Source organism: Mastomys coucha, unplaced genomic scaffold, assembly GCF_008632895.1.
Source record: "Mastomys coucha isolate ucsf_1 unplaced genomic scaffold, UCSF_Mcou_1 pScaffold3, whole genome shotgun sequence".
Taxonomy (NCBI): domain Eukaryota; kingdom Metazoa; phylum Chordata; class Mammalia; order Rodentia; family Muridae; genus Mastomys; species Mastomys coucha.
Window position 1 is genome coordinate 6,024,599 of NW_022196909.1, and position 21,314 is coordinate 6,045,912.

The 21,314-nt window shown below is 46.3% G+C and overlaps 1 protein-coding gene across 3 annotated transcripts in view; it reads right to left on the reverse strand.

Annotated features, from left to right (window-relative positions):
- Positions 1 to 20,509, reverse strand: part of LOC116074515 (sodium-dependent glucose transporter 1) — a 24,813-nt gene extending 4,304 nt beyond the window's left edge. Inside the window, exons 1-4 of one of the 3 annotated variants that reach the window (XM_031347098.1) lie at positions 20,239 to 20,509; positions 11,711 to 11,879; positions 9,893 to 10,009; positions 7,036 to 7,188 (exon numbers count right to left, since the gene is read on the reverse strand). In XM_031347098.1, the coding sequence (XP_031202958.1) occupies positions 7,163 to 7,188; positions 9,893 to 10,009; positions 11,711 to 11,879; positions 20,239 to 20,394 (468 nt within the window). In that variant the 5' untranslated portion in view covers positions 20,395 to 20,509 and the 3' untranslated portion in view covers positions 7,036 to 7,162. Of the gene's footprint in view, positions 1 to 7,035; positions 7,189 to 7,336; positions 8,347 to 9,892; positions 10,010 to 11,710; positions 11,880 to 20,238 lie in introns of those variants that run through there. The other 2 variants (XM_031347096.1, XM_031347097.1) reach the window with 2 other exon arrangements.
- Between the last annotated feature and the right edge of the window lie 805 nt (positions 20,510 to 21,314).

Sequence of the window (21,314 nt, forward strand, 5' to 3'; positions counted from 1 at the left end):
AAAAAAAAAAAGTATGTGTCAAGTCCAAAAGAAATTGAGGACAAATGATTGACTATTAGCACACCAAAGAGAATGCTGGCCTCCCGGCCCACTTAGCTATGGCTGTACTGTGGCTCTTCTCCCTCCACCCTACCCTAAATTTCTCCCTTCCCCCAGCTTTTCATTCTTATAGAATCCTGTCACTTCAGCCATGTGTTCTCTAGGCTTCCTCCCACCTCCTTGCCTCTCTCTCTTAGTCTTCCTCTCTTCCTCTCTTGCTCTCCCCAGCCACCTTTCTCTCTCTTCTCATGGCCCGATCCATTCTGCTGGCCTTGTTCAGTGTACTGCTTTCTCTTTCTGCTGTATTCTCCCTCATATCTACAATAGAAACCTTCCCCTCCACCATTCCTTGGATTGGTGATGTCCTCGCTTTATACAGTATGCAACACATGTGTGCAGAGGTCTGAAGCTGATGCCACATTTCTGCCTCGATCATTTTTTACTTTATTGACATCAACGCAGGCCTCTGCCCACACATGTACTTGCCTACATTTCTGTTTTCTCTTTGAATGATAAAAGGAATAGAAAGAAATGAAAAGGACATGACTGCTACTACGTATGATGGAGGAGAATATTTATTACAGATAGGTGGAAGAGCACAGCTAGAGACAGGGGTATTTGGGAGAGTCCAGAGTGGACATGGCCAGACTGAGCTGGGCTATATGGGGAGAGAAGAAAGGAGAGGGAAGAGATGGGAACCAGGTGCAGCAGCCAAGAGGCCAAAGGAACAAAAGAGGGGGGTGGTAGCCAAAATGTCTGGATTACATAGGGAAGAGCCTCTGTGGAAGGGCAGCTCAGGCCCTGGGCTGGAGAGTTCAGGGTAGAGGGCTGGGTATGCCAGCCATACCTTGTAATAGGTAGGGACTGACAGCTCAGGCCCTGGGCTGCAGAGTTCAGGGTAGAGGGCTGGGTGTGCCAGCCATACCTTGTAATAGGTAGGGACTAAGGGGTTTCAGAAAACCTGGAGGCCAAGTCCTCTTTGATTCATTAAATGTCAACAGTTATCCCCCTGGGTTTGAAACCTTATACCTTAAGTCCTTTCTCTTGGAGCTTATGGATTCTGGATGTAGCAGAAGCAGAATGTCACTTTGTCCTGTTTCTTGTCACTGAGCACTTCTCATATCACAGCTTGGGAAAAAGTCACATGCCAAGGTGAAAAGTAGTGTCATGTAACTGATCCTCATCTAGATTTTGTTCTTGTCCACACCAGAAGGCTCGCAGGGACCTCTGTGAGTATGGCGACCATCAAAACCAAAGCCTTTGATGGTTTTCCAGCAAAGTATGTGAAATGCAGCTTGGAAACTGCCTATTTTTTTTTTTCCTTCAATAATGTTATTTACATGGCAAGTGTTAGATCTCAAATCTAGGACAAACAGCTGAGATGTGTATTAAACATCAAAACGGACCTGGCCATCAGATTCTCCCAGCATGGCTCAGCCTCACCTGTTACAGGATATGACTAACATACCCCTGCCACCTGTCCTCTGCTTCTCCAGTCCAGAGGATGAGCTGTCCTTCCCAAAGCCCTTCCCTATAGGATTTGGCCATTTTGACTACTCCAGTCTTTTGGCCCAGTCCTCCTCTTTTTGTCAGCAGCTCCTCTCCTCTCTCTCTTCCCTGACCTCCCTTCTCACATGGCCTAGCTCAGTCTGGTCATATCCACTCTGGACTCTACCCAACGTCTCTGCTCCAGCCATGCTTTCCCTTTCATCTGCAATAAACCTTCTCCTCCACCATACCTAGAAGTGGTCGTATTCTTCCTTCCTCCCTTCCATCCTTCCTTCCTCTTTCTCTCTTTCTTTCTTTCTTTCTTCTTTCCTTCCTTCCTTCCTCTTTCTCTCTTTCTTTCTTTCTTTCTTTCTTTCTTCCTTTCTTTCTTCCTTTCTCTCTCTTCTTATTCAACAAGCAGGGACATTTCTTGCTCATTTTTTTCTCTAAGTAATACTTCAACAAGTTAAAAGCTCAAAGGATGTACATATTCAGGAGAGTGCATCTTCCTAGGTTAGAGTTTTCTGCAAGTGATGAGACAGGGCAGAGAGCAGCGAACCTCCTCAGCTGTGGAAGCCATAACCCTGGATCTGCCTCTCCTCAGCTGTGGAAGCCATAACCCTGGATCTGCCTCTCCTCAGCTGTGGAAGCCATAACCCTGGATCTGCCTCAATCCTTTGAACAAATCCCAGCTTTAGTATCATAATCTCTTGCTCTAATCTTCCTCAGAGGTTTAACTACATTAATTTCATGAGCACTGTGTTGAGTATTTTTAGAACTACGTAAATCAAATGTGTCCCTCAACCATATAACAAGACATTCACAGACAGGCAGCACTTTCACCCACCAAGCCATGTCCCTGGTTCCATACCCACTCTGTTCCTTTTTTTTTTTTTTTTTTTTTAAGATTTATTTTATGTGTATGAGTACACTGTAGCTGTACAGATGGCCTTGAGCCATCATGTGTGTGGCTACTGGGAATTGAACTCAGGACCTCTGCTGGCCCCACTCGCTCCGGCCTGCTTGCTCCGGTGTAATTCACTGTAGCTGTCTTCAGATGCACCAGAAGAGGGCGTCAGATCTTATTACGGGTGGTTGTGAACCATCATGTGGTTGCTGGGATCTGAACTCAGGACCTTCGGAAGAGCAGTCAGTGCTCTTCCCCGCTGAGCCATCTCACCAGCCCCACTCTGTTCCTTTCAATATGGGCATACCCTCCCAACTGTTCACAGTGCCTGTGATCTCATATGGTTACCACAGTTTCGATCTTTATGTCTCTCAGATACCTTAATGTTGAAAGCTTAGTTTCATCAGTGGCACTCTGGGGCAGAACAAGTGATCCAGGATGTGGCTGTGACTGGAGTACTGTCTCCTGCCCCCACAGTCAGTGGGAGCTGGAGCATTGATTTGCTTTGCTCCACCTCGCTATTCTTTAACAACATTCATGTATTGGTTCACCTTACCTTGCATTGCTGAGCTCCACTTGTGACGCCGTAGAGAGAAACTTGCCAAAGAACTTCTGATGAGGTTCCTGTGGCTTCTTGCTGCCTCTGTGGCCTCAGGCCAGTTAGCAAGTCTTGCAGTTTCTTCAGGATTAAACTGCCCTTGCTGGTTCATGTGTGCTGACTGCCAAGTGAATCGGATTGCAGCTGCTGGTTCATGTGTGGTGTTTGCTACTGGACTGAACTGCTTGTATCCTGACAACAAAGATTGGACTCACCCCCCAAAGAACTATTTCTTTTGTTTTTGTTTGTTTGTTTGTTTTTGAGACAGGGTTTCTCTGTGTAGCCCTGGCTGTCCTGGAACTCACTCTGTAGACCAGGCTGGCCTCGAACTCAGAAATCCGCCTGCCTCTGCCTCCCAAGTGCTGGGATTAAAGGCGTGCACCACCACCACCTGGCGAAAGAAACTATTTCTAAACAGGTTTAATTCTACCCTGTCCTAGTAACTTTTCTTTTCCACTACCTCTGGTGGGTAGTGGGCTATAAGGGAGATTGAATGCTTAATAAAATAGGTTGGAAAAATTTATGCATACATGTGGCCATACATTTTACAATAAGCGAGGCCAACACTAAGTCACACCAGTCTCTTCCCTATGTGCTGGACTTGAAGCTATAGATTATAATGTCTTGTCTGCTTAGGTCTTAATTTGGTCCAATTTCTCCTTCCTATTTCCTCACTCTTCCTTATTAAATGGAGCGTTTACTCTTTGCATGTTTCATCATTGAGCCAAGAAATTTTCCTTTAGATTTGCGTGAGTGTGGCTGAGAATGGCTCCCAGGGCCTCATACAAGTGCTTTATCCATAAACAGTTTCTCCAGCCCTCCATTTCTTTCTACGAGAGTTCAAAGCTAAGAATTTGCTTGAGACTCAGAGAGGATTTTGTGTGGGATGGTAAACCATGACAGGAATCTTATAATGCAGAGACTTGGTGGACACACCCCTGAGACTTAGGCGACTCCCCACTCCCTGTTAGATTCCTGGCCTGGAGCACGTGCCACACTCCCCACATATATGACCTGTGGTCATATAGACCCAGAACAGAGTTCTCCATGCTAACGAGGTACCTAGAGGCCCTATGGGTTTAGCCAATGAGTTTCCCTTTCCAGACATTCCTCCCTGCAATAGGTATTTAATCTCGGGTCCACCCTGAGAAGTTGATTCGGTGTGTGTCCATTTTCCATGAGAATGTTTAGAACCATGGACTGTCTCTTTCATCAAGGACCACCATGGGGAACATGGAGAGGGTCTTCAACTACCGAGCTTCAGCCTAAACCTCCCGCAGAAGGCCCTTCCGTCTTTCTAGTTACAGCCACAACCAAGCCAAGGACCTTCAGCGATGAGCAAAGCCAGAGCTCCCATTCCGCACCCCACACTCCCTGCCCTGGCCTAATTGCCATCCTCAGCCTGTGGCCCTGACTCTGTTCTCAACCCCTCGAGACTCAGCTTCACCTGGATGTCCAAGAGTTTGGGAGTGCCTGGTCCCTGACTCCTTGTGGTCCATGGATCCCCATCACATCTCAGACAGCACTTTCCCACCCCTAAGAGGTGTCTTGGTGCTCCCCTGAAGTCCAGCAGAAGCTTCCCTCAGTTTACCTCCCAAGCAGCCATGCCCATCGGTGGAACACATTGAGGACCCACTCTGGGGCTTGGCCTTTTGAGCCAAGCTGGGAACTGGGATCCTTGACACCATGAAGAGCCTTGGAGACAGACTGGATGCCATTTTGAGTATGTAAGTTCAAGAAAGTGAGATAGACATGGAATTTTGGAGCTGGTGATTATGAGTTTGACTTGAACATTCATGAAGGTTTGGTTCCCAGAGGTAGAGCCTGTTGGACTTGGAATTTTGAACAATACTAGAACATCTAAGCAGAACAACATCCTAGCAAAAACTTTTACAGAATTTGCCAGATTGATTTCCTAAAATTTGTGTGGAAGATAAAGGAGACTCATCGCAGTTACTCTTCTATCGCTTTGAGAAGACACCATGACCAGGGCCACGTACAGAATAGAGAGCTCCATGGCCATCATCAGTGAGCATGGCAGCAGACATGCTGGCCTGACACTGGAGCAATGCTGTTGTTAAAGGGTTGTCCTGTGACAAGACAGCAAGGCCCGTGGCTTGGCAAAGGGTTCTGAGATAAACCACTCTGGAGCTGGTTTCAGGGGACAGCATGTGCTTTGTGGTGAACAACCATTTGTACAGTGGAAGTCTCATACTGGATAGTGAGTGGTCATACCATCAGGCTCTCTGTGCAGAAGGTGTTAGGAAGTCTTCAGTGTGACTATCTCGTACTGTAAAATGGATATGCTCTTTGAGAAACAGGGAAGAATACCATAATCTGAATTTCAAATGTCACCACATCCCAATGATTAGATGCATGGTGAGAGTCAGGCATGGGAAGTTGTGGAACTGCAAGCAGTGGTGCCTTGTGGGAAACCGTTAGGCACTGTGCATTCATCTCTTAAAGCAATCAGGGAGTCTGGCCTCTTCTCCCCTGCTGCATCCTGAGTGTAAAATGAGTGATTTTTTATCTCAATTTGTACCCTTACCACAAGCTCCAAATCTGTGGGGCCAAGCAATCATGGACCAGATTCTCCAAAATGATGATCCTAAATAACCCTTTCCTGTTTATAAGCTGATCATCCCAAGTATTTGTTATAGAAAGCTGGGTTGGAGTGATGGCTCAGTGGGTAAGAGCATTGACTGCTCTTCCAGAGGTTCTGAGTTCAAATCCCAGCAACCACATGGTGGCTCACAACCATCTGTAATGAGATCTGATGCCCTCTTCTGGTGTGTCTGAAGACGGATACAGTGTACTTAGATATAAAAATGAATAAATCTTTAGGCCGGAGTGACCGGAGGGCTAAAGATTTATTTATTATTATATCTAAGTACTGACCAGAGCTGTAGGGCTGACCGGAGCAAGCAGCAACCCACATGATGGCTCACAACCATCAGTACAGCTACAGTGTACTCATATACATAAAATAAATAAGTAAATAAATAAATCTTTTTTTAAAAAAAGAAAGCTGTTCATACTTTGGTTTGTGGAATCCAGTAGATTTTTTTAGTGTGAATTCCTAGTTTATCCCATGTTCTTAACAACACATTTCTCCCTCTGAGCTCCATGTTCCAAGCTCTTAAAGTAGACGCTGAAGGCAGAGTCCACATTTAACAAGTTTCAAAGTGGCCAAAAACTCCTACTTTCTAGGGCTGGGTGGTTTGAGTGGTGGTGGCCCTGTAGGGAATTCTTGTTCCCCAGGTGAGCAAGCCATGGGCCTGAGGAGGCACTGTCATGTCTCCGGGCCTGAGGAGGCACTGTCATGTCTCAGAGCCTGAGGAGGCACTGTCTTGTCTCCAGCTCCGCAGCTCTTACGAAACCCAGGGTTATGTAAATGGATACATGCCAAAGAAAATAGAAAAATAATGTTGAACCAGGTGTCTTTATAATCTTAATACAGTAAATAGTGACATTGTCTTGGATCAAATCATGAGATTCAACGTTTTATATATGATGATGGAGGGAACTGTTGATTAGCCTTCCTGCAATGTTGAACAATCATTTATTGTAAGGAGTATCACAATTTTATGGTTAGAATTGATGAAACAGGGCCTTAAAATCACTTCTCAGAAAATTAGAACTGGAGTATGTTATTAAATATATTAGATGGGTCCATGTTCACAATAGGAACATATTCTCTTTTTTTTAAAGATTTATTATTTATTTATTTAATGTACACTGTAGCTGTCTTCAGACACACCAGATCTCATTACAGATGGTTGTGAGCCACCATGTGGTTGCTGGGAATTGAACTCAGGACCTTTGGAAGAGCAGTTGGTGCTCTCAGCTACTGAGCCATCTCTCCAGTCCAAGAGCACATTCTTAAAGCTACTTCTGTTTTGTGCTTCACTTCATGGAAATGAAGATGGGCTGGCAATTACATTAGTTTCTCAGAGCTGTCTTACAGGAACTATAGAAGTCATGGACTTTATTTTAGAAATATTTTTCTAGAATCATGGGTTGGAGAGATAGCTTTAATAAGGGCAGTGGAAGGAGTCTCGGGAGACCTGGTTTCTCAGGACTGCATGCTCACCGTCCGTCAGCTGGAGAGGGCGCAGATGCACAGTATCTCAGGAGAGTAGCTTGGAGACCTTTGCTATGGGTTTTAGAAAAGCATTTCTTTGTATTTCTGTTAGAGAATGTCTCATTCTTCATTTTAACCACTGCAAAATCCATTGCATGCATGTGCATACACACACACACACACACACACACACACACACACACCTTTCCACCTTCCACTTTCATTTAGCTTCCTTGATTAGCCTTGGGCTAGAAAGTAAAATAGTCTGGCCCTCACTGCTGATGTTTTTCTCCTGCTTTTGATCCAGAGGTAAGGTGGCTACTTTATACATCACAGGGAATAAAGCAGTTGTCAATACTGCTGAGCACAGACAAGTGTACAGAATTACTGGGAGATCTGGATAGTGTCCTTGAAGAATTCCAGATAGTGCAGGAGTCGCCATTAGTCCCAGGGCAGCACCAACCAAAATAAATGCGGCGGATTTCCCACTTATGCTGGTGTACTGCTCAACCCAGGAGATGCCGCTGGGAAACGTGGCTGCCATTGAGGCTCCATACACAGAAGTCGCGATCCAGAGACAAAGAGGGCTCTTGTCAAAAAGCACCAGAAAGAAAGATGAGGCCAGGCTGCCAATGTTACACAACACAATCATGGTTCCAGGCTGTAAGAGTGTCGCGAAGAAGATGGCCAGTCCCCTGCAGGCTGCAAAGGTCCCCCAGAAGATGGAGTTCAAACCAGCTGCCTCGCTCTCTTCCATGCCAACATGGGTGGTGGCGAAGGAGAATACAAAAGAGCCGTAGGTCACCTCGGCTCCCACATAGAAGAAGAAGAAGAGGAAGAGGAGGCATAGCAGGGCCCTGTGATATTTAGCCCTCTGAGCTCCCTGAGCAGATGCTGTAGATTTTTTCTGCTTTGAGCTTTTCTTAAAGAATGGAGCAAACAGAAAGAGAGAAACTACCAAAACATAGGTGCCAGTGGAAGCATACGACCACAGCAGATTCTTGTCATCGGGTACCGCAAGCACAGAGTCTGAGGTGGCTTCAAAGGAGTGGTTCAAGGCTGAATGGTCAAACTGGGGCTCTGTGTAGTTCTGAGCAGATCCTGTGGTACCCCAGGCCAACTTAGCCAGCAGGGGAGCCAGAAAGGCACCCAAGGCGAAACTGAAGTGCAAGGCCTGCATATGTGGGGCTCCTTTGTCCCCCCAGAGATCCAAGATGAGGACATTCCCACCTACCAACAAAGGAAATGATTTAAGTTAAATATAGTAATTTACCTAATACATGACAAATGCTCTAAATTATCAAAGACTGCACATGATTCAACTCTGTGATGTAAGATCTCTACACACACCGTCTCATACTTACACATGACGCCCAACCAGGCACATTAGCAAAGGCTTTTTACAAAAATATGCTGACAATCCCCTGGGGAATTTTATTTGATACACTTATTTGTTTATATATATTATGTGATTGTGATGGTTTGTATAAGCTCATCCCAGGGAGTAGCACTATTGAAGTAGGTGTGTCACTGTGGGTATGGGTTTTAAGACCCTCATCTAGCTGCCTGGAAGCCAGTATTCTGCTAGCAGTCTTCAGAAGAAGATGGAGAACTCTCAGCCCCTCCTGTACCATGCCTGCCTGGATGCCACTATGTTCCCACCTTGATGATAATGGACTGAAACCTGTAAGCCAGCCCCAATTAAATGTCGTCCTTATCAGAGTTGCCTTGGTCATGGTGTCTGTGCACAGCAGTAAAACCCTAATTAAGACAATAATATACATATGTATACATAAACTCCAGACACATTATCAACTCTTTTTGTACTTGCAATAATAAAAATACTATTTATTTATGCTTAAAACAGATGCAACCTACCCATTCAGAATCCTGGCCCTGGTGCGCCTATTACAGGAAATAATATGTATCTCAGACTCTGCCCTTAACTCTACCAGAGGACCTACAAGAAGAGAAGTCTAAAAACTTCAAGCCCATGGCTATCTCACTTTTAAAATGATTGATTTTAAAAATTCATTCCACTCTGAATTTGCAACCAAACAAAGCATGAAATATTTCCACATCTGTAAGACATTAGACAGAGACAGAAAGGATAGAAGGTTGGAATTTGGAAGTACACCAGTACCTCATATGTCATTTAATAGGCTTGGGGGGGGGCAGAGTAAATGAGTGTGTGGACACGCTCAGACTTGTGTGCACATGCGGGTGCCAGAGGATGACGCCCAGGGTCTTCTATCATCCCCTGCCTTCTGGACCATGAGACAGTATCTTTCACTGATCTGAAAGCTTGCCATTTGGCTAGTCTAGATGGCCGGTGAGTTCTTGGATCTTCCAGAGTCACATCCCCCACCCCTGTAGGTTTCAAAGACATCATCACACATGTAGAATTTTTACTGTAGAGGGGGGTTTTGAGAAAGCAAAGAACAACCATAAATAAACGCAAAAGAGAGAGAGCAGCACAGAGCACCGGCTCTCGGCTTTCCCTCTTCGGAACCTGACAGCAACAACCCATAATCTCTCCTAGGATAGAATCTCTAAGATCATTTATCATCGGGGGATACTTAGAAAACTGATGCTCTAATTTACACAAAGAGCAGTTGCTAGCCATGTGGTTCTGAGTCCATGGCTCCATGACGAGATCCATAGTTAGTTCCCTGGCATTCCAAGTCCGCCCCAGGGAACGTTTAGTGCCTTATCCACTCCTCCCAGCACTAGCATATGCCCCAGTCTCAGATATGACCCTGAGTGGTTGACTAACCTGTATCCAGGACCCCAAATGAGACACCAGTAAGAGACATCATGGCAGTCAGTAAGGCAGCTGTTTTACAGAAAGGAGTGAGGTAAAGGCCGGCTGTGGTGAGCAGGTTGGACAGCCCTGAGAAAACGGTGGAAAGTCAGCTGTCAAGATCAGGAGTCGTGCAGTGCCCCCAAATGCAAACAGGATCACATTAAAAGAGGGTAACCCTGTGAAGCTGAGATCTGTACCTTCCACAGGTAGCCATGCCCTTCCATAATCTTTATGTACTATAAAATAATATCATCACTGACAGAATTGAACTATAAATTATACCATTAAGCATTGGTTTATAACAAAAGAGGTAAAAACTATTTACTTAAATGTTTTACATTTCAGAACCACAAGAAGGCCCAGTAAGATGGCTCAGTGCTGGCAATCCTGATGACCTGGGTTAGAGCCTGGGAACCCACGTGTGGAAGGAGAAAGTTGCCCTCCAATCTGTACATGAGGGCTCTGGGATGTGCACGATAATTAATTAAATGTATCTTAACAATTAAAAATAATAATTTCAAGGCCAGTCTGGTCTACAGAGTGAGTTCCAGGACAGCCAGGGCTATACAGAGAAACCCTGTCTCAAAAAACAAACAAACAAACAAATGATAATCTAAGTGGAGGGGGCATAGTTAGAGGGCTGGCTCAGGGACTGAACATGAGCCATGCATGTATGAGGACCAGAATTCCAATCCCCGGCACTCACCTAAAGGCTGGGTGGTCTTGGTGGGTAAGCTCAGGGTTTAAGAAGCTCCCGAGAGCAAGCTGGGTGGCTAGATTAGTCAAATCAGTGAACTGTAGGCTCAGTGAGAGAGCTTGCTTCAGTCAATAAAGCAGAAATCAGTCAAGGAACATACCTGTGGCCTCCATGCCCATGCACATATATCTGAACACACATGAGCCCACACACATGTGAATATGAATACACAGCACATATGCATACTCGCACGCGCGAGTGTGAACACACACACACACACACACACACACACACACACACACACACGGGCAAAACAAACAAACAAATCCAAGACCTAAAAGGGATGTTTATATATGGAATAACAAAAAGGCCAGAAGAAGGAGGGATAAGTCCAGCAGTTTATAGTAAAACTTTTAATAATTTGGTTCCTAGACTTGGGAGGAGAGTACAAGGCTTTGTTTCTGGGCTGGCATTCAGATCAGTGGCGGAACAGCTGTGTAACAGGGTTCTCCACAAACCAAACCTTACATTTATATAATCCTTATATGAATTCCCTCAGTCCACTTTGGAAATAAGAGGGTTTACTCATTCATTCAACAGGAACAACAGGCTTTCGTGTCTGCTGCTAGTATGTGGTAATGCAGCCTGGGCTCGATGCTGATGTGAGGCAGCAGAGAAAACCCGCAGCCTGCGGTAGCCATCGACTTTCTGCGCCCCTTCGTGGTCAATCCGGGTTTCAAGAGCAGAAGTTTCTTACCACTACAGCTCTAGGAATCCTGCTGTGCGTCGCTCGGATAAGCACAACTCTGGGGACTATACGTCTAGAATAGAGCCTGAGTGAAGGCTGACGAGACTTGGGATTGCTAACACTCCTTCCGAAGGGCTAGTGGTTCCCTGTCACTGACACTGGACATTAGACTCTGGCAAGGCAGTCGTGGGAGACAACAAAGCATAGCGATACTTCAATTGTCCACGTCTCTGGGCTACTGCTAAATACGCCAAATTACAGGCTAAATAGACTACTTCGTATTTAGAGACAAATTGCAAACTTAGTAACACAAACAAAGGAATGAAAATCACTGATAGCTTACCCAAAAGTAGAAAATGATTCATGCAGTCGAAAAGCACCCCACCAACCACAGAGCCACACAAGTAGCCGAGCGCACGGCCCACGAAGATGTCGGAAAGGCTGCTGACGCTCCGGTTCACGTTCCTCGCCAGGTCCGGAAATGTGGGTCCCAGCACAGCAGCGCTCACTCCCTGCGATTTACAAAGTCAAAAGCTCTTACTTATAAAGTAATAGTTATCTAATTAAATTTATAGTTTAAAAAAAATAGTGGGGTACGGTTAAAAGGTAGAGGGTGACTTTAAGGCCCACAGCAAGGAAGGAGTATTTAGTAATACTGAAGTTGCACAACCGTGCAGCTCCTGTCGCTTTTCTTCGTTTCAGGCCTCTCAACTTTTCAAAAGCTCTTTAATTCTCTGGCTTTATCTCGCATTGTTTCCTATTTGACAATACCGTAAAAGGCTGCTCTGTATTAAAAGCTAATATGGAGCTGGGGGTGTAATAGTGGTAGACTGCTTGTCTAGCATGCACAGGTCCAAGGTCAATGGCTAGCACAATAAATTAATAATTATTCTTATTTTTCTCATTTATTTAGTATGTGAACATGTGTATGCCATTGTGTAAATGTCTAGATCAGGGGACAACTTGTGTGAGCCAGTTCTCTTTCCACCATGTGGCTTCTGAGGATCAAACTCAGGGCCATTAGGCCTGATGGCCTACATCTTAAACTGCTGAATCATCTCACAAGTCATAATAATAATAATAATTTATGAGATACAACATTAATCTTACATTTGAAAAATAAGTTGTTAGTATAGTATTTACAAATATAAGTACCAATATAATAGTTTACATATCAAAATTCTAAATATCAGATTGTTCTAATTTTTATATTGGGCTGGCGAGACGGCTCACCGGGTAAGAGCACTGACTGCTCTTCTGAAGGTCCTGAGTTAAAATTCCAGCAACCACATGGTGGCTCACAACCATCTGTAATGAGATCTGTCACCCTCCTCTGGTGTGGCTGAAGACAGCTACAGTGCACTGGTGCAGACGGGGTTCTGCACATACAGAGCACGTAGGGGATAAGCCAACTCAGCTGACTTGAATCTATGCTTTCCTTCAAAGAAACCTTCAGCCATCAGAAGCACACCTTCTGTGACATCAGTGTCAACCTTCCTTGCAATAGGTTAGACACATGGGGCTGGTGAGATGGCTCAGCGGGGAAGAGCACTGACTGCTCTTCGGAAGGTCATGAGTTCAAATCCCAGCAACCACATGGTGGCTCACAACCACCCGAAATGAGATCTGATGCCCTCTTCTGGTGCATCTGAAGACAGCTACAGTGTACTTACATATAATAAATAAATAAATCTTTAAAAAAAAATAGGTTAGACACACCAGGTAGAGCATGACTTTAACAATAAAATGGTAAAGAATGACAATGTATTGTTCAAACTAAATTTGGTCTACAGCTACCTCAGTATGCCTCTACCACAACCTGTCAACACACTGTAACCTTCTGAGTGTATTTCCATAACATATGGCCAGTTGCATGGGTTGCACGATCTGTAGCCTATGTTCAAACAAGGCAAGATTTATCCTGAACCAATCACGGCTACTTCTGCATATCCCTTCCTCCTCCTGTGTACAAATCTTCCTCGCCCCCGCTCTTGGGTAGGGTTGTCTACTTCCATTGACTCCAGAAGCTGCTCGACTTACGAATCCTCCTTTGTTCAAATAAAAAACTTTTTACAATATTTGCTTTATGTATATGTGTGGGTGGCTGAATGTGTGTACACACACTTACATGTTCTCAGGGGCCAGAAGAGGGTGTGGGATATCCTGGAACTGAAGTCACTGGAGCCAGATGATATGGGGCTGAGAAGCAAATCCAGTCCCTTGCAGGAGCAGCAGGTGCTCATAAGTCCCAGCCTCCCTCTCTAAGTCCTTAAATAACACTTTACCAAATGTTTGTCATCAGATGTGCAGTGCTAAGGAGACGTCCAGGGACGGTCGTGACATCAAATGAGCACACAGATGTAACCAGCCAGAGTCTCCTGTGCCCAGTGATCTTGGACAGCAGCCGCAGGCTGCCTCTTGGTTTGAGCTCTATGGATTTGTGTAGGGCCCTCTGTGGTGCCTCACTGGGCTGTCGACCAGAGGGCCCTTTTGGAATGGATCCCTCAAGGCGAAGGTGTCTGGGACACTTTCTTATGGTCACGAAGTTAAGGGCCCAGAATTTGTGTACATGTGGGACAGGAATAAGTTAACTTTGTTAAGACATCTTTGAATTACATAATAGCTAGAATGGTGACTTTCCCTTGGATAAACTTGCTCACTTGTGAGGTACAATGGAAAAGAGTCCAACACCTTAAAATCAATGCCTTGCACTCTTGAAGCAGCGGTTCTCAACCCTCCTAATGCTCTGAGCTCTCAACCCTCCTAATGCTCTGAGCTCTCAACCCTCCTAATGCTCTGAGCTCTCAACCCTCCTAATGCTCTGAGCTCTCAACCCTCCTAATGCTCTGAGCTCTCAACCCTCCTAATGCTCTGAGCTCTCAACCGTCCTAATGCTCTGAGCTCTCAACCCTCCTAATGCTCTGAGCTCTCAACCCTCCTAATGCTCTGAGCCTTTACTACAGTTCCTCGTGTAGTTATGACCCCCAAGGAAAGGCCTAGGCATTTAGAGGAGGCACAAGTCACAAATTTCCCAGTCTGAATTTCATTTGTATAATATTTCAACTGACTCCCTTCTTACTGTGCACTGGAAATTAAGGCAAATAAATGTCAAATTATAAGTAATGCATGAAGCTTAAACAAATAGAAATAAGATAAAAGGGGAGGGGCAGGACTGGAGAGATGGCTCGGTGGTTAAGAGCACTGACTGCTCTTCCAGAGGTCTTGAGTTCAATTCCCAGCAACCACATGGTGGCTCACAACCATCTGTAGTGGGATCCGATGCCTTCTTCTGGTGTGTCTGAAGACAGCTACAGTGTACTCACAAACATTAAATAAATAGATAAATCTAAAAAAAAAAAAAATACTCCCGGTATGTAGCTATCCATGGATGACAAATACACTTTGGTAAAGACTGCCTGTATGATATGCAGATGTTTTATTTTATTAAGGAAGATGAACTCAGTTCTAAAATGAGAAGAGGAAAGGCCCAGGACAAAACTGCATAGATGAAGCTATGACAAAGCTCGGGTGCAGCTCAGCTGGCACAGGACCTTCCAGGGAGCCCTGGGTTCAGCCAATCTGCACTCCAGTCCTCTATTATTTTAAGTCCTATATGTAAGAGTCAGGCCCAGCAGCCGCCCGTGTAGTCCTACCTAATCAAGAGGCCAGAGCAGGGAAATGGATTGAGCCCAGGAGTTGTGGTCAGCATGGTCAAGACTCACCTCATAAAACTGGCATGCAACATTCACAAACAACTTTTCTTGCCAAATGCACTAATAACTGTACGGAACTCTCCTCTGATCATTAACCACGGTCATCTTAAGTCTTGCCATTTGCAGTTAATTGTTTAGTCTGAAAGGACAACCATGGAAAGGACTATCAAGTTCCCCTGGCCTGGGTAGGAATTTCCAGACCCAGTGGCTCATAAACATCAAGCTGATGTTTAACCCAGCATCAAGCACAGTAAGAATTAAGTACCAAGGAAGTGACCTGGCAGATTCTCATGCTGTTAGCCAGTGGTGGAATTACTAAGCTATGCAATTTGATAGAACTCCAGGGATTGACCCAAGTCCAATTACCTATCAGAACCTATTTAGTATGGGGTACTAAGGACCTGAACTTCAAAGGATGTAAATCCCTTGCTAAGTGTGGCCACATGGAGAGCTTGAACACCTCCTGATGCTTGCTCAGTCCTCAGAGCAGCTAGCATTGAAAGCTCTGCACTCTAAGATACACCGTGGTAAAGGTGGGGAGACGCAAATGGTAACAAAACATTGGCAGATATGTCCGTTCACCGCAGAGGGCTCCTAACCGGTGCTTGCATCCTCATCCATCCATCATTCTAGTTAAGGCAATAGGACGCAGATGGATGGATCTCGTGCACATTCCACCCAGAGTGCCCATGTTCTAGGTGACTGGAGGGTGCCCCATGCAGAAAGACTGACATTATAACAGTAGCTTCTGTTAAATTAGAAGTTGTGTTTCCCAGCAGGGTTCCTGGCCACAATGCCACTCAAGTTATTCATCATGCCGGTTGTATAACAGCTAAGCAAGGAAGCACAGTAGACACAAAGGCAGTAGGGAGCCCAGCTCCTGAATTGCCTGCATAGCCTCAGTCACAAGCACTTCTGGGGGTGGCAATCGGATCCACTCCCACTAGAGAGCACAGACTGAGCCCTTCTGAATTGCCACCACTGCACCCCTGAGTCCTCACAGCCCCCTAAACGGTGGGTGACACGATTCAGTGACACGATTCAGTAGATAAAGCTTCTGTGCATTAATCCAAAGTGCATTTTCAGTAGGACTTGCCTGAAGGCTGGCAGCTTCCCAAAGAACATAGGTGATGATTTCCCTGCCATTGTGAGGGTTTGAGCTGCGTGCTCTCTCTCTCTCCCTCTCTCCCTCCCCCTCTCTCTCTTCTCTTTCTTCTCTCTGTCTCTCCTCTCTCCTCTCTCTTCTCTCTCTTCTCTCTGTCTCTGTCTCTCTGTCTCTGTCTCTGTCTCTCTCTCTCTCTCTCTCTCTCTCTCTCACACACACACACACACACACACACACAGGTCTACAATTCCTTCCTTCTGCTTGCAGGAAAACACAGGGTAACGCCATAAACCAAAGCTATTGCCAAAGCCCTTGCACATGCATAGCAAGTTGACTAGAACTGCAGAGTGGGAAGCTCTCCTTGATGTTCTGGAGGTCACTGCTGCTTGGGATACACTTACTGGAAATGACTGTCCAATTACTAACTAATCACGACCAAATACATGTCATTAAACGTGGATCGCGCATCCAGGCATTGTATGCCCAAGACCTGGGGATTACTATGGGTGAAACCGAACACTTGAGTGGTGTCACATTAAGCCAACTCAATGCCATTAAGTGAGATGCTATACTCCTGCAGCATGATCCCTAGGAAGCGTCCCACCAGATCTGGATAGGTGTATGTTTCCTTAGAGGTGAATGAATTTAATCTGCGTCTGCTTGGCTGCCACTAGATGGTGATCTTTCCCACCTCAAGGGCCTTTATTGAAACTAGACTTCTGCCTCCTGAATGTGGGGCAGTGAGCAGTTCTGCCAGCCGGAGTCCAGTAGAGCAGAGCCACCTCGGAACTCCAGAGACCCACTGAGCGAAGTAATTTGCTCACGAGGGACGGTAGGCATTTGGTGAATTGCTCCTGACACCAATGGCTCAGATTTCAGCCCAGACCCCTCACAGCTGCCCCTGCAGGAGATGTGTGCTCTATCAGGCAGACACTGCCTCAAACTCCCAGCATTCTAACTGGGCCTTACACACAGTCATCTGACCACAAGCCAGGCTTGCCACGCCCCATACAATAAAAGAGGTGGTTTGCCCCCTCCTCACTCTCTTCTCTTACTCCTCTCCTCTCTCACCCTTACCCTTCCTCTCTAACTCTTACCCTCTTGCTGTCTCTCCTCTCTGCTCTTTGTTCTCTTCTCTGCCTTTCTCCCTCTCCTTCTTCTTTTCTCTCTCTTTCTCTCCTTCCTCTCCTTTCCTTCTCTCTACTTAACCAGCATATCCTTCCTACAATAAAATAACTCATTCATACTTTGCGTCCTTTTTAATTAAGGCGCCGTGCAGCAAACAGGCCAGCCCCGGGGGAGAGAGAGAGACCTGGGCCTCAGCACCAGGCCCCCTGCCACCCAGGGGAGAGAGAGAGCCTCAGGCCAGGCGGGCAGGCCACAGCCCAGGCCCCTTGTTTTTGGGACAACACCTGAATAGTAATTTCTGGAAGTTTGTATACCTTCCATATTCAGAGAATCAATACTCAAAATGAATGCCCACCTTTGATGTTGATAAAAACATTAGTCTCCATTGAAAAGGTTTCTGATAGAGTTTCTGTGAATTCCTTTCACAACAGTGGGGTGCGAATGTAAAGCTACCTGTAACCTGGGGAAAATTCTGATTGTGTAACGGGTAAAAATTCCCACAGGTTCCGAAATGCGGAGCCACTCTGAAGCGTGAGAACATTCACGTGCTGACTGGGACAAAATTTCACTTTAGAGCTCCTCTTTGGGGGCTGGAGAGATTGCTCAATGGTTTAGGGCTTGTACCTATCTTTCCTAGGGCCTCAGCTCCATTCTCAGCACCCAGGTTGGGCATCTCCTTACTGGCTTCCCAGGTACCCGTGTTCGCATGCACGTTCCTATACACGCGAGTGCTGATGAGTGGTTTCCCACAGCACTAACACTGAGAAAGGAAACTTCTCAGGGAGAGAAGCACACTATGGGTTCATAAGAGCAGTGGTCAGGTAGGCCTGCAAGCATCAGGGGTTCATAGGAGCAGCGGTCAGGTAGGCCTGCAAGCATCAGGGGTTCATAGGAGCAGCGGTCAGGTAGGCCTGCAAGCATCAGGGGTTCATAAGAGCAGTGGTCAGGTAGGCCTGCAAGCATCAGGGGTTCATAGGAGCAGCGGTGAGGTAGGCCTGCAAGCATCAGGGGTTCATAGGAGCAGCGGTCAGGTAGGCCTGCAAGCATCAGGGGTTCATAGGAGCAGAGGTCAGGTAGGCCTGAGAGCATCAGGGGTTGGCAGGGCAAGCCCAGCCATGACAAAGCTTTCAAATACTTGTGGTTAGTGGCTCTCCAGGTTCCCCTAGGTTATGTTGCCAGGAGAACTACAAAAATAAATAACTCTTTAAACCAGACAACTTTACAGCCTGCTAGTGGTCTTAATTGCTATTATGTCCTAGACTAGCGGTTCTCAACCTATGTACGAGTCATAACCCTTTTTCACAAGGGTCCTATATCAGATATCTTGCATATCAGATATTTACATTAAAATTCATAACAGTAGCTAAATTACACTTATGAAGTAGCAACAAGAATAATTTTGTGGTTAGGGGTCACTCTAACATGTGGAACTGGGAAGGTTGCGAGCCACTGGTCTAGACAAAGGCCGTGGAGCCTTGCACCCTAGCCCTGTTGATCTCTCTATGTGGGTGCTGGCTTGTTTGATTTTGATCTGGTTGGATCTCTGCAGGAGAGTGTGCTCTTAGTACTTGCTACCTGATAGCCACCATAGAGTGTCTCCTGTACCTGCTGGGCTCCCTTGAGTCACAGACATCTCTGTGTGCTCATCCTCTGAAGGTGTAAAAAATTGCCTGACCAATCTGTTATTGTCCATTATGAATTCTATAACTGGACCAAACTGACCATGGCTGCCTTCACAGAGAGTACTGGTGGTGTCCACTTCAAACTGAGAGGCTGGCCCAAAAGGAGAGTGGGCCTGTTAAATCAGCCTACAGCTGCCTCTGTGTGTAGGTTACTGTAACCGACCCGAGGAAGCCAACTGGAGCTTAATAAAGGATATTATATTCTTAGGCAAGTTGCTGACTAGCCAAGTACTGCCTACCCACACTTCAGGTAGTTTTCTTAACCTTCTCTGGCTCAGGCCCTGGCCAGTTCCTGATTCATTTCTTTGTGCAAAGAAACTTAAAATCAACAAATGTAACCTTGGCTTTTCAATAGGAGCAACAAAGACCAAAAGGTTAACCACTGACTTTCCAAGGCAGTTCCTTGGGCCCCTTAAGAAGTGCTTTCTAATTCATCTATATTTCAAGAATTGTGCTGCTGCCTGCTCTAACCCAAGGCAAGCCCCTTATCTAGGCAGAAGCCATCCAGGACTAGGGACCAGAGGCCATCCAGAACTAGGGACCAGAGCACTTACAGTAAGTAAGACCTGGCCCACAGAGGGACTGACCCAGAGTCTGCAGCAATTTCTCGGATCTTCCACCTTTCCTTCATCAAAACCCAACTCTGATTCCCTTCCTGAGATTCTTAGTTACCTGAAATCACTCCACAGGCTTTCATCAATCCAAGGTCACAACAATCAAAGCACCGAGGAAGTTCATCACAAACAGTGGACTGAAAAGGAGTCTAAGTGGTCAGGAAAAGTCACTTTCTTGCTCTGCATTGCTTTGCTTTCCAAGAAAAACATTTAAGGACCCGAAGGTTCAATTTAAGTAGGATTATCATAGAGAGAGACATCTTCCTGGCTTTACCAACCTAACCAACCCTGCCACCTGGGAAAAGTCACTTCCTACTTGGGGCTTACTTTTCAGCTGAGAAATTATGTTGCTAGCTGGATCTGGTCAAGGCCCAAGGAAGACCTCCCAGGAAGGCATGTTTCTGTCTTCCTGGGACCACCTTGGGACAGTGAGGGCCATTGGTACACACCAGCACAGCCCTCTGTAACTTATACAGAAACCAAGTAAGGTTTGCTGCAGTTGGAAAACATTAGGGTCATCAATTTCACATTTGATTAAAATTGTAGCCATTCTCCCGGGGCCCAGGCCATTTCAATAATGTTGCACAAAGGCCAGACAATGTGCAGGCAGTTACAGCCTCAGCTCTCACCATCCCCAGGAAAGCAGCATTCAGGACCACAGTGGTGAACCAGCGCAGTGTTCTTTCCACTTGGCCACCCGCCATGGCCAGACCATTCTTCTCTGGGGTCTCAGCCCGGAGGAGGCGCTGCTCAACAGCTGTGGCCCCCGACCCACGGGGCTCCATTTCCAACTCCAGCTTGGTGGCTCCAGACAAAGGGCTTTTGGTGCGGTCCGGCTTTTTGGCAGGGTCCCTGGAGCTCTGACCCCCTGTTCCTTCTGACCAGAAGATTGCTCCCAGTGTCTCCTCCCCCACAGCCAGTCCTGAGGCAGGACCTTGGGAGGTTACACTTTGGACTGTGCACGTGGTGCCTACACCCGCACCCATCTTGCACAGCCCCTGAGAAGACCGTTCGGCAGAAATAGGCCTTTCAGGAGTCAGGGACTCGGCTTCTTGGGGGAAGGGAATGTGGTTGCCTGGAAGACCGGATGCTTTCCTGGATGCTCGTTCAGTATCTCTCCCATCTAAGCGCACACAGATGAACACACTGGTACATAACCCTGAGGGAGAGAAAGCTGAAAGCGCAGCTTCAGAATAGCCTAGTCCACAGGCTCTGGGGGCTGGAGAATGGCTCAGAATTTTCAGGGGACTTGAGTTTGGTTTCCAGAACCCGCATTGGGTAGTTCACAACCTACCAGTAATTCTAGCTCCGAAGGATCGAACACTCTCTTCTGCAAGGGGGGAAACTAGAGTCTCTCCTTCAAGTTATCTGGGAGCAAAGTAGCCACAGTCAGGCCCCACCTTACACGACTTCCCAAACTCTCTGCCCTGTCCATCAACATCTGAGCTTCTAAATCCGCCATTCACCACATTCACGCTACCAGTACCGGATGAACCTCATAGGTCAGCTTTCACACACAGCATCTCAACCCTCCTGACAGAATCCACGTCAGCCCTGTGCAGCCAAGAAGATTATGGCTTACAGAGTACATAACAACTTGCCCAAGAGTGGTCAGCCAATCCCTGCTGTGGATGGATAATGAAACAGTAGCTCGTGAGCGAAAGCTGGACTGGGCTATAGCTCAGTGCTTGAGTGCGCGCCCACC